The sequence below is a fragment of the Liolophura sinensis genome, chromosome 1 (assembly GCF_032854445.1).
Source record: "Liolophura sinensis isolate JHLJ2023 chromosome 1, CUHK_Ljap_v2, whole genome shotgun sequence".
NCBI lineage: Eukaryota > Metazoa > Mollusca > Polyplacophora > Chitonida > Chitonidae > Liolophura > Liolophura sinensis.
Genome location: NC_088295.1, coordinates 35,370,010 through 35,382,557, shown reverse-complemented (window position 1 = coordinate 35,382,557; position 12,548 = coordinate 35,370,010). Strand labels below are relative to the sequence as shown.

At 41.5% G+C, this 12,548-nt stretch overlaps 1 protein-coding gene across 1 annotated transcript in view; it reads left to right on the top strand.

Annotated features, from left to right (window-relative positions):
• LOC135461416 (3'-5' exoribonuclease HELZ2-like) overlaps positions 1–12,548 on the top strand; it is a 44,866-nt gene that overhangs the window by 21,807 nt on the left and 10,511 nt on the right. Inside the window, exons 15-21 of the mRNA XM_064738506.1 lie at positions 1,799–2,325; positions 4,432–4,893; positions 5,086–5,277; positions 5,614–6,412; positions 6,627–6,708; positions 7,117–11,065; positions 11,734–11,819. Coding sequence (XP_064594576.1) covers positions 1,799–2,325; positions 4,432–4,893; positions 5,086–5,277; positions 5,614–6,412; positions 6,627–6,708; positions 7,117–11,065; positions 11,734–11,819 — 6,097 coding nt within the window. The remainder of the gene's footprint in view (positions 1–1,798; positions 2,326–4,431; positions 4,894–5,085; positions 5,278–5,613; positions 6,413–6,626; positions 6,709–7,116; positions 11,066–11,733; positions 11,820–12,548) is intronic.

Genomic DNA, 12,548 nt, shown 5'->3' with positions numbered 1-12,548 from the left:
TTGGTAAGTGCCTGGAGAGTAAAGGATCTGCTCCTGTCTGGATATTTGAAATAAAGATATTGGTAAGTGCCTGGACAGTAAAGGATCTGCTTATGTCTGGGTGTTTGAAATGAAGACATTGGTAAGTACCTGGAGAGTAAAGGATCTGCTTATGTCTGGGTGTTTGAAATAAAGACATTGGTAAGTACCTGGAGAGTAAAGGATCTGCTTATGTCTGGGTGTTTGAAATAAAGACATTGGTAAGTACCTGGAGAGTAAAGGATCTGCTCCTGTCTGGATATTTGAAATAAAGATATTGGTAAGTGCCTGGACAGTAAAGGATCTGCTTATGTCTGGGTGTTTGAAATGAAGACATTGGTAAGTGCCTGGAGAGTAAAGGATCTGCTCCTGTCTGGATATTTGAAATAAAGATATTGGTAAGTGCCTGGACAGTAAAGGATCTGCTTATGTCTGGGTGTTTGAAATGAAGACATTGGTAAGTACCTGGAGAGTAAAGGATCTGCTTATGTCTGGGTGTTTGAAATAAAGACATTGGTAAGTACCTGGAGAGTAAAGGATCTGCTTATGTCTGGGTGTTTGAAATGAAGACATTGGTAAGTGCCTGGAGAGTAAAGGATCTGCTCCTGTCTGGGTGTTTGAAATGAAGACATTGGTAAGTGCCTGGAGAGTAAAGGACCTGCTCCTGTCTGGATATTTGAAATAAAGATATTGGTAAGTGCCTGGAGAGTAAAGGATCTGCTTATGTCTGGGTATTTGAAATGAGGACATCAGTAAGTGACATTTAATACATTTCAACTTTTTAAAATGAATTTCAAGGATGTTGTCCTTTTTGTCAATGTATTTGTCCACAAATAAGCTGCATAACAAAGACATAGTCAGACATCAGTCGCATATTATATGATATACACTTAATGGTTCCTGACAAAATAGTTGAGTCTTCAGCATGCTAGTTGGGTCTTCAGCATGCTAGTTGGGTCTTCAGCATGCTAGTTGGGTCTTCAGCATGCCAGTTGGGTCTTCAGCATGCTACATGTAGTTGAGAGGAAAAGGGTCAGCGACACTGCAAAACGTAATTTGCAGTCCCGTGAGTATTGAAAAGCAGTGGATGTTATTCTTGACAGTTTGATACATGTGTAGGTGCTTTTATGCTCAGAAATTTCACTTGTATAACAATGGTGGGTTTAAAGGGTAGGGGACACCAGAGTTGATCAGTAAACAACTGCCCTTTGGTACATGTAAGTATCTCACAAGCATAATAAATGTTCCCATGAGACACAGATTTTCATCCATAATGTGAGCATGGTTTGTGGGAGGCACGTGAGCTTGAACAGATTTCATATCTGATCACTTCAAGGCCCATTTAAGCTCTGCCAACCGCTCATTGATACATGGAAGTAGAAAATGTACCGAGGATCTGGGTAGAAACCTCCCCTTTGTGTTACATCATCTGTCTTCATGGCCTCAAGCCAATTGTGTCTTGATGGTGTACATGTACATGTGTGCACTTGCACAGTCCAAATACAGCGAAATCTGAGCCCTGAGTATAGCCAATGCAAATACATTTTTACACCATGCATGTGGTTGGAAAATATCTGAGCAACTTCATTAGGCTTAGTAAAATTTTAATTATACAATTCATGTCAGACAGACTTTAGTTAGTGGATACACTATATGTGGTTGTGTGTGGCTTGGGTGAGACTGTCCAGTTTTATACAGGTGCATGTATTTCCTTTGTGATTTTCATTTATTAATGAAACAATAAACAAAAATTAATGTTTCTGTGTCTTTTTGTTGTTAGGGAGATGTAAAATTGGAGAAGGTGGCGTTATTATATAACAAAGACAGACTGCACTTTGAATTGGGTGATGCGAAAAACACTGACAGTTGTCAGTTCGCTCACGGGGAGATGTTTGTTTCACCCGGGTCTTCTGAAAACAAGCATTACTCTGTGAAAGTACAGTTCTCTGCAGCTATGTTCGGATCATTCAATCAGTGGGTGGTGTTTGACTTTGGCCTGGATGTTGTTGTTGTTCGAAAGCTTCAGGTGGAGATAGGAAGTAGGCTTATACATGAAAAGATCAAACATTTAAGGCAAGAACGCACATTTGATCGTTGGACTGGTGAAAATCGCAAAATAGTTCGGATGCCCAAGGTTCTGGATGATTTTGAAAAACACCTTCTGTCTCGCTACAAACAACCTGATTCCAGTGAGAGTGTTATAACACATGACATGTTGGCTCAGGCGTTGAATCGAAATAACTACACCCACAGGATGTCAAAGCTTTTACAGCTGGAGGAACTCGCTCGACACAAGATCATATCCAGGTAGGTGAGATCTAAATTTTCACAATGTGTTTGAAAAGACAGCATTTAATGTAAGCAGTGGTGTAACTTAATTTTTCTTTAGTGCCTGCCATCAGGGCAACCTGCACCTCAAGTCAGCCTGCCCTCACTGGAAAGGGCCTGCCATCAGGGCAGGTAATAGCCTTAATCTACCTGCCCACTGCCCATGTTCCACAGAGCCAAATATTACTAACTAAAATGCCTTCCACAGAATGGATGACACAATGAAGCACAAGCATAACATATATTATATAAATTGATCCTCTAGGCTTGAGGATATGTGCACATCTGCTTTCTTATCCATGTTTTCTGTCTGTGGCGTCAGATATAATCTGGATTTTGGATGCACCCAATGCGACGTGCATGCACACCTCAATATTGAAAAGAAAAAACGCTTTATCACGTTTTCTGCATATAACTAATCTGAAATTGAGTGATCGATATAGACCCATCTCTTCTCAGTGCACACCAGAAATTGGAAATTTTGGAGTGGATTTAACGGCCAACTTTGTTCCGCAGAATACCTATATTATGAATTGAGTTTCAGAAATTGTTGAAAAGAGACGTCAGTTTAATTTAATTAAATTATGGTCATACAGCTTATTGCGATCAGATGATAGAGAAACAGTAGCTTTACCTTTCTTTGGATGTTTGGAGCAACGTTCATTAGAAAATGGCGCACACCACAGGATTGCAGTTTCTCGTTAGCAACAGATTGACGCTAAAGATACAAACTTTCCTGTGTCCGGCTTCACGTACTGGATGTATGCATCGTGGTTACTGTACCACAAGGAACCGAGTCACGAACCCAGACAACTTCCTCACCCATTGGAGGAACTCTTGTGTGGCAGAGGCATGCTTGTTGAGTGAACAACAACAATAGAAGAGTGAAAGGGTAATGCATGACATCCATCAAACACTATGAGTTGAATTTATATGTAAAGGAGAAAATGGCTGTCAAGAAATAGTGGCTGCCTGATCGGGCAGGCTACATGAGGTCTTTTGTCTGGGTTATCTAGGACATTAACTTCACAGTTGTACTATGTACACTGCTGGCCTATAGACAGTTCCTTTGTGTAATCCTGACCACAGTTGATTTTGTAAAACAAAGTTTGGGCAATGTTCATTAAAGACGCATTTTGACCCATACCCATGGAACGATGACCAAACTACTTTGTTTATACACACAAGTGCAGACCTGCGTACTTGTAAGATTTTTGGCGTGTTTGTACGACAAAGATGTAGAAAATATGATTGTGTGCCAAAGAAGTCGAAAATATGCTAAGACGCCATAGTACATGGAATAAAGTAGGATCAAGTCTGAATTCGTCCATTTTTAGTATCTGATGCAGTATTTTCGTATTCCCAATACAGCAAGGATTCGATAGGAATCCTCCAACTTGCAAATGAATGCTTTTTAAATGTAGTGTGTCAAGGGTTTCCAATTAGTGACCTGTTTATTCTGTCTCTTTATGCCCACTCCTGTTGGTGAGCATGCTTTTTCTGGGAATATGGTTGTCAAATGGCTGGCGATGATGTACCTGAAAGCACAGAAAGTTGCGTACAGTCAAAAATTCTTCAACAATTACCTTTTAATTCTCAGAATTTCAGCATTACAGGTGGACAAATCCACATCATCACATGGTTACGGGGATGTTTCTACAAAGTGTCTTAACTTTACATGCATACATACATTTAACTAAATATGCTAAATCAGTTGTAATTCTGCCTTGAAAGAGAATGGCCTCGACTAGGGCATGTAGAACTATCCACTTAATGACCCAAACTAAGACACCAGACAGGTCTTTTGTTTCCCTCTAGGGCACATCACCTTCATTTTTGGATATTCCTGAAATTTCTGTTTCGGTGACACAAATAAGAGGTTAATCAAAACTTTATTTTGTACTAGTTTTCTATTTGAAGTAATTTTAGAGAAGGTTTGACAGTATTTGTGCTGCATGGTTGTTGTTTTTTTTTTTTGTACATAAAAACATAAGTGTTTGTACACATTCAGCAGGGTTAGGCAGGTGGGCAAAAGATGTATTATAGTTGGGTTTAAAATGTGATTGAGACTCTGGGCAATTTCAGTTACAACATGATCACCACCATTGAGCTGTCAAACAACATAACTGAGGGAGAGTTTCTGTGTGCTCTCCCAGGAGAACTCTACGCTCATGTCCCCCTCGAAGGGAAGGTGAATGAAGATACAGATGCAGGAGAGCTCATTCTGACCAGTGTGAACCACGTTCTTCTGGCTCCTCAAAACGACAGCCAGGAGTGTGTCTATGAGGCGGCCATTGTTTCCACTGGGACTGGTTACTGGCGTGGACAGAACTATGTCTATCTTCACCTTCCAGCAGAGTGTTGTTCAGCACTTAAACTGAAGCATGGGGACAAACTGGATGTGGAGATCCAGTTTCAATTGGACAGACTGGTTTTCTGTAAGATGCATTATGCTGTGGATCAGATGGCAGTGAATATGGATCTCCTCTTCCCTGACATATCTCAGCTCCCACGTGTGCTGGATGCTGAGCAGGACTTTCAAGTGAGGTAAACCTTTGAATGATCAGTGGAAAAGTTGGGGAAAAAAAATCTAATATCTGGTCAACTGTGTTTGCTTAGATTAGTGAAGGATTAATGACTCATTGTAAACTTTGGATTATTAGCTATTTTATGAAGTTTGACAGTTTGTTCAACCATCATTAAACCCATGTACTTGATGAACCCATTTTTTTTCCTCAGAACCTGCATGTTGAATCCTAACCAAATCTCGGCTGTTCATCACATTGTTGCAAAGACAAAGGGTGCCGTCTCACCCCTGGTCATTTATGGACCATTTGGCACAGGGAAAACGGAGACCTTAGCTCAGGCTGCAATGTTGTTGTTGTCAGAGAGACCTGATGCAAGAATTCTGATATGTACAGAGGGTAATAAGTGAGTAAGCCTTCAGTTCTGTTAACCATTATTCTTTTGAACTGTTGTTAAAAGTTATACAGTTTTTGAAGACTAATAAGAGTGGGATCTTAACGAAACCCCTAACTGTTAGCACAGGAGATGTAAGTTTAATTCTGGCTTTCAAATGGAAGGTATAGATTCCCCTGGTCTGATTTGAGCTATTTGTGTAGTCTGAGAGACACTTAGTGTGAATGCCAATGTGGCCTGAAGTCATACGTGGGAAGAGTTCATCGTTCATAAGTTTGTGATGATAATTTTGTGTTTAAATATATCAAAGTGATTCCTATGATAAGGCTTTCTGTATTTGTTCTCTAGTTCTGCAGATTTGTACATTGAGAAACATCTCAATCCTTTCCTGGAGAAAACTAGTAAAGGAGCAAAGATGTTGCGTCTCTATGCTCCAGAAAGGAGAGTGAGTACGGTGCAGCCTGTCGTACTCCAGTACTGTGTTCTCTCATTGACCAAAGACCATTTCCTCATTCCATCCAGACAAGAGGTAATGAATTACAAGGTGTGCGTAGCCACCCTGAATATGTCCCTATACCTGGTCCACAAGCAGATGCAGGGCGTCTTTACTCATATCTTTGTGGACGAGGCAGCCCAAGTCTTGGAGTGTGAAGCTATAAAGCCTTTATGCCTGGCCGACCCGAGCACATGTGTGGTGTTAACTGGGGACCACATGCAGCTTGGTCCCACTATGTACTGTGAAGAGGCACGGAAACTGAAGTTTGATCGCTCTTTGTTAGAGAGAATGTGCAATTTCTACAGGGAGACCATCAACCACATTTCTGAAAAAAATGTTCCACACATTCTGTTCAACAAAAACTACCGCTCAAAGAAGGAAATTCTCCAGTTCATTGCCTCAGTTTTCTATGGGGGTCCAGAGACTTTGACCTCAGAGAGCCACATACCGTCAGTTAGAGGTGTAAGCCCTCTTACATTCTACTCTGTGCAGGGGCAAGAATCACAGGAACACGATAGCACGTCTTACTACAACATGGCAGAGGTAGAAGAAGTGGTGGAGAGAGTTGCCGAACTTTACAACAATTGGCCGAAAGAGTGGGGACCAAGAGATGCTAGATTAATTTGTGTGACAGCGTCATACAGTGATCAGGTACGAATCACATAATATGCTATTGAAGGTGACGTGTTATGCAGTTTTGCAAGATGTATTGACAATGCAAGAAGACATTCTGCTTGGTTAAGAAACCACAGTTGTTAAGTTGGAGACTTTCAGTTATTGGTAAAATATTGACTGTAATTCTATCCATTCAGGCAGGGGAATAATGTTACCTCTAAAAGCATACATGTAAATAAATCTGTTTCAGATCATCTACATAAGGAGAGGCCTAAGAAGGAAGTCAACTGAGTTAAGAGATGTGACTTGTCAAAAGGCCCAGAATATGCCAGGTTGGGTGGTATTTTGGTATTTAGTGTACATGATAGTTACATTTCATCCATGACAGTACTTATTTTGTCCATTGTGAGAGTTCTGTTGATCTTAGAAAAGTGTCATCACTGAATTTTTCGGTTTACCTGTTACTGCTTAAGACCAGGTGCACCATGACTTCAGCAGAATTAGCAATGTGAATTAGATGGCAATTTATTAGATGTTGCTGGCCTAAGCCTCGTTTACAAAGTGCATGAAAGGAATGGTATCTCCTATATCTGAAGTGGACTCGAAATAGTAGCATGAAACTTGGGTGTGCACATTTAACCCTTTAACACAGAAGTGTTTGTATATTGAGGAGTGAAGATTACAAATTGTTATAAGGTATTTCCGCCGTCATGTAAATTGATATTTTGTCCTGGTTCCAGGTCGCGAGTTTCGGGCTGTTTTTGTGACCACTGTGCGGACCCAACACTTTGCAGACACACAGGATGTGGAATGTAACCTGGGCTTTTTGTCAAATCCAAAACTCTTGAACACAGCACTGACAAGAGCACAAAGCTTGGTCGCTGTGGTTGGCAACCCTGTGTCCCTTTGTGCGTTAGGACAGTGCATGACCATCTGGAGGTCATTCCTAAAAGAGTGTCAAAACATGAAAAGTATTTACCCTAAGACAGTCACCATGCAGACCATAAAGCAGGGTGTTCAGAGCATGTTGACATCCAACATGGGGAAGAAGCTTCTACAGAATGCTGAGAAGAATAGGTCCTCCAGCCGTTTTCCTGCAATTGTTCCTGCAAATAAGGAGTCTCAAGATTTACCAGAAATATCTCAGGGGCACACAAGGAATCCTGGAGCTGCCTCCATTGTAAATCAAAGCTCTCCTGCTAACCTGCCAGAACTGACTACTGACAACTTTTTGGATGACTGGGACTGGGACTATATGCTGGAACCTGATGACATTATCCAGCAGTTGGCTGAGCAAGAGGTCAAGTCTGAGCTTGTAGAACTTTATGAGAAAGGTAAAAAACAGGGCAAAGGAGGAGATGAAGGACTAAGTGTAGACTTTTCTGGGCCTCTGAAGATGCAGTGTATTGAAATCAGAGAGCAACATGGCCATGCTGTTATCTCTTACCCTCCCCTGGTGGAGGAAGTGAGAAAGAGAAAGCTATTATCGGCTGATGATGCTGGGAAAGAATTTGACTCGGACAGTGATATATCTGATGTGGAGGATGAAGGACGCAGAAAAATCTACAATGAACTAACTCATCAAGAATTGGTTACTCTTCTCCAGTCTGATCCTGGTCATTATGTGCACTGTATCCTTCACTGTGACAGTCGACGAATGTATGCAGAGATCCTCAGCAAGGAATGCGCATTAGGTGAGGTGGAAATCAGCTGTCGAAAAAGGTGTGGAAGAGCCTTTCATGGGGATGAAGTTGTTGTGAGAATGTTGCCAAAAGAGGTTGTGAACAGTGACGAATCCACTTCTGCTGAAACAGTACACGGCGAGGTTGTGGGAATTCTGAAACGTAGCATGAATCCCGAATACAGGGTGTTTGTTTGCACTGTGGAACCAAAGAATACTGGTGTAATGATTCCACTGAACAGAGGTGTTCCAAGGATATATAATCTTTCCATGAAAAAACAGCTGAAGAAAGCAAGGAAAGACGAGGTTCAAGTGTACAGATTCATGAAAGACAAGAGTATAGTCCCATACAATTCTGTGAAAATAAATCCCCAAGATCCTGAGAAGGATTTATTTGTTGTGAGATACTTGAAGTGGGATGCCAACTGTCCTTTGCCACTTGGAATCGTTGTCGGTGTCATTCCGCCTGGCAACAGCATTGAAAATGGAATGGAAATCCTGAATAGAGAGTACCAGATTCCCAAGAGATATTCTGCTGAGACAGAGAAATTTGTACAAGAACAACAGTCCAATAGTGTTCAACTTCCTCATGAAGTCTTACAGAACAGACTGGACTACAGAGACAAAATAGTAATTACCATCGATCCCCCGTTCTCCAAGGACCTTGATGATGCACTCAGTCTTGAAAGATTGTCTGATGACAGGTACCTTGTAGGTGTCCACATTGCTGATGTTTCATATTTTGTCCCTCCTGGCTCTGCCCTTGATCGTGAAGCTGCAGGAAGAGGAGTATCTTTCTACCCAATGATAGCGGAAACCATCCACATGTTGCACCCACATTTCAGCACAAATGTTTGCAGTCTGCTCCCTGACACTGACCGCTTGACCGTTTCTGTCTTCTTCACAGTTTCCAGTGAAGGGGAAATTCTAAGTGTTGATCCTGAACGCTGTATAATAAAAGCAAAGTGCCTCAGCTACACAGATGTAGAAAATCTTCTCCATGACACTGAGACGCCGCATGAAGATATTAGGAGCCGCTTGCTAGCCTTGGGTAAACTTGCTCAGATATGGAGATATCAGCGTCTTGGTAATGCTTACCTCTCTCATCAAATGGATATAGAATCCCGAGAGTCTCCAAATGCTCACCTGTTGGTAGAGGAACTGATGATCATGACCAACCATCAGATGGGCGAATTACTGATAAAACATTTCCCAGAATGTACCCCGCTACGGCAACAACAGTTCCCTCACCCGGCTGCTCTGGAGAAGTGGAAAGAAACTCATGCTGCTGCCGCCGCAAATACTGTGGCCCTAACTAGACCATTTCTTGAAGACTACTCCATATGTCAATGTAAAAGAGCCTGCACGTGTGTGTTCAACTTTATGATGAGCCAGAAGATAATGGTCCCTCAGGAGGTTTCTTTGTTGACATCCACATGGGAGGCCATGTGTCGAGAAGCTGATTCGGGAAACTACAGAGCTGTTCAAGAGCTCATTGTTCAGGCTGAAAACCACCCTAGTCAGATGATCGCTCAGTTGCAGCTGTATAAAATACAGGAAAGGGCCGTTTATGTTTGCTCTGGAAGTCTGGATAAGGAAGAAATGGGGCATTATTCGCTGAATTTGCCCTATTACGTGCATTTCACCAGCCCTATCCGCAGGTATGTTGACCTTGTGGCTCAGAGGCTAGTGTGTGCCCTGATCGATGGCAAACCATGTCCTTACAGTCCGGCAGACGTTGAGAGACTGTGCAGAAAGACAACTGATGCATCTGTGTTGGCCTCTCGCTATCACAAAGCCTGTTATTTGCTACAGCTGGCAGCTGCTTTGAAAGATAGGCCTTTGGTTGTCTATCCTTTGGTAGAAGAAGTGTCTGAAGAAAATGTGAAGTTGCAGATTCCATCTGTCCCTGAAATTCCTCCACCCCAGAGGCAGGTGAAGTTTGCCCTCTTGGCTCCCATCAAGATGCCTGTTCTTAGTGAAGAACAGAAAAGTGTCAAGGTATTTTGGCAGCATCGAGTGTATGAGTTGCCTGCTAACAACATAGAGAAGATAAAGATTCTGCCTCAGCCTACGATCAAGTTGAACCCTGACAAGTTTGTGTCAAAGGTATCTGCCTACAATTGGCAGCAATTGCTTTGTGCAGCGCGACAGCCCGTGTCTGGTAAAATTAGTGATGGCATGCATCTATCAACAAAGGGCAGTTTACCAGCTGTGTTTGATTCCATGAAGGGCTCGGTGAAATGTCTGGTGAAAGATGGAGATTTCAGGACAGATGTGACATCAGAAGTTGAGAACAATGAAACAATTATCAGACATCTTAGAAGCTTCTCAACTGATATTCATAACAGTGCTGTGTTGAAAGCTCAAGTGGCCTCCACCATGTGTCATGGTATGCTGTCCCCAACACTGCAACTTCTCAGCCTCACACCACGGTTGGATGTTTGTTTGGAGCATCGCAGAGACCCAGCATATTGTTTTGCATCTGGAAGCGCCAAACAAGCATCAAGACTCAATTACAATAATGAGCAGGCATACAAGGAAGCATGGCTTCCAGTCTTGAGCTTGGAGTCAGCAGTGTCTTCTGTGGAGAGTCAAGATTCATTGTTTGTACACAACGTGGACATCAAGTGGCATAAAACACAGAGCTCCAAAGGGCCTGAAGTGAAGGGGGAATTCTCTCTTCCAATCAGCTTTTGCAAAGAACGTCAGATCAAGTATTCAAACTCATCTGCTGATTACCTGTGCATCAGGTACCCTGAGCTTCCCCTGCCTGAAAACACAGACCTCCAAAAGGATGTGGCTGCTGTGGTGAATAGTGGCCAGCCAGTTAGCTGGACATGTCATTGTTGGATTACAAGCGTAATGCCAAGGGAAAAAGAGGACAGAGTTTACATTGAATGTTACCTACATAAAAGTGCAGTCCCTTTTCCAACCATTTTTAGCCAGGCTGGAACTCCCAGCCCTCGTTGTACAGTGGAGTGGATTCCAAGATTTCTACCTGTCAGGTATTTCTGTTTCTTTATCCACTCAGACAACATACTTTCGTAGTGTCATACTGCAGAGGTTGTGAAGATGTGTGTAATGTCAGTATCAAATTGATCATTTGCTAAAGTTGCCCAAATCCTCTTCTTACAAAATATAAAGTAATATTGGTTTTTTATGAATCTCTGAATAATTTAGTTTTACCTTTAGGGCTCATCGGCATTTTTTTGACATATCTGGCTGCAGAATGTGAATATGTACGTACATGTAATGTGAATGTCTTATTCGTCATTTGGTATAATTGCCAAAATTTGGACTGTCCTGGCCATAATCTTTGCTGGCACCTTATCTCCTTTTTGTTTGGCAAATCTTCGCCTGATGCAATTGGAGGGTTATCTATGTATATTGTATATAAAGTCAAGTTGACCTTACTCGGTACACTTAGTTCACACTTCAAAAACTTGATGTAGAATTCATGTATGTTGCTCAGGGCTTTGTACCAAGGGTACTAAATTTGGTAGTGATTTGCATCTGCTATAAATTCATGTAGTTGGGATTTTTGAAAAGAGTCAGTGTTTTTCTGCATTGTTAGTGCACTGCACAGTAATTTTTCCATTATGATACAGAGAAGTGTTTTAGGTAACTTTTTTTCAAATCCGGGTGCTGATTTACATGTTCACTTTGGTTTCAGGAGAATGGAAGATGCTGTTCAAACATTTGACAAGAAATCTCCAATTGCACTAGACATTGCTGTTGGTCGAACTCCTGCTTCCCCAGGTGATATACAAATTTGGCTTTGTCCAGGCTGTTTGACAGTTTGTCGAAGACAGAAACTTTTTTCATTGTACATGTTTCTGTATTATACAAAAAGTACACGTTGTCTCCAGTTATTCCACTTTTATTCATAAGCGAAGTAGCTCAGATTACAGTTCATTGTGCAAATTTATTAGTAAGGCTTTTATAAATGAAAAGGTGCAGGATTCATGAAATTTTCGAACGTTTTCTGCATATAGTCACATTGATATATACGCATGTAAAAGTCAGCTAACAGATTAGAGCAGTTCGTTCTCATAATCATGCATGTGTGTTGTTGTCGTACTATGCTAATTTCAGGTAGATGTTATTAATTAGGAAATAGAGTAGGGTCTTTAACCGTGCATCATCCCAACACTGGTAAACTGAATATGGGTTTGAACTAAAAATGCCTTTGTAGCTCTGATATTTATGAAATAAGGCCATGTTTTCTGAAAGACCCCAAATAATCAGCTTTCTATTAATGCACTGGATTTAATTTTGATAAGGGATTGCAGTGCAGAGTACCAAGAAGTCCATTGTGGATATGTGTTTATTCTGCATTGGACCTTTAAGATCTGATTGTTTAGTCAGTGTCTATGAATGGTTTGCCATCCTCAAGTGTTGTACATCAAGTTTAATCTGATTGTTGAACAGTATCTTTCCCCAACCTTCCCATAGTGCTTTTATTGACAACATGGACAAGAGCCGAGA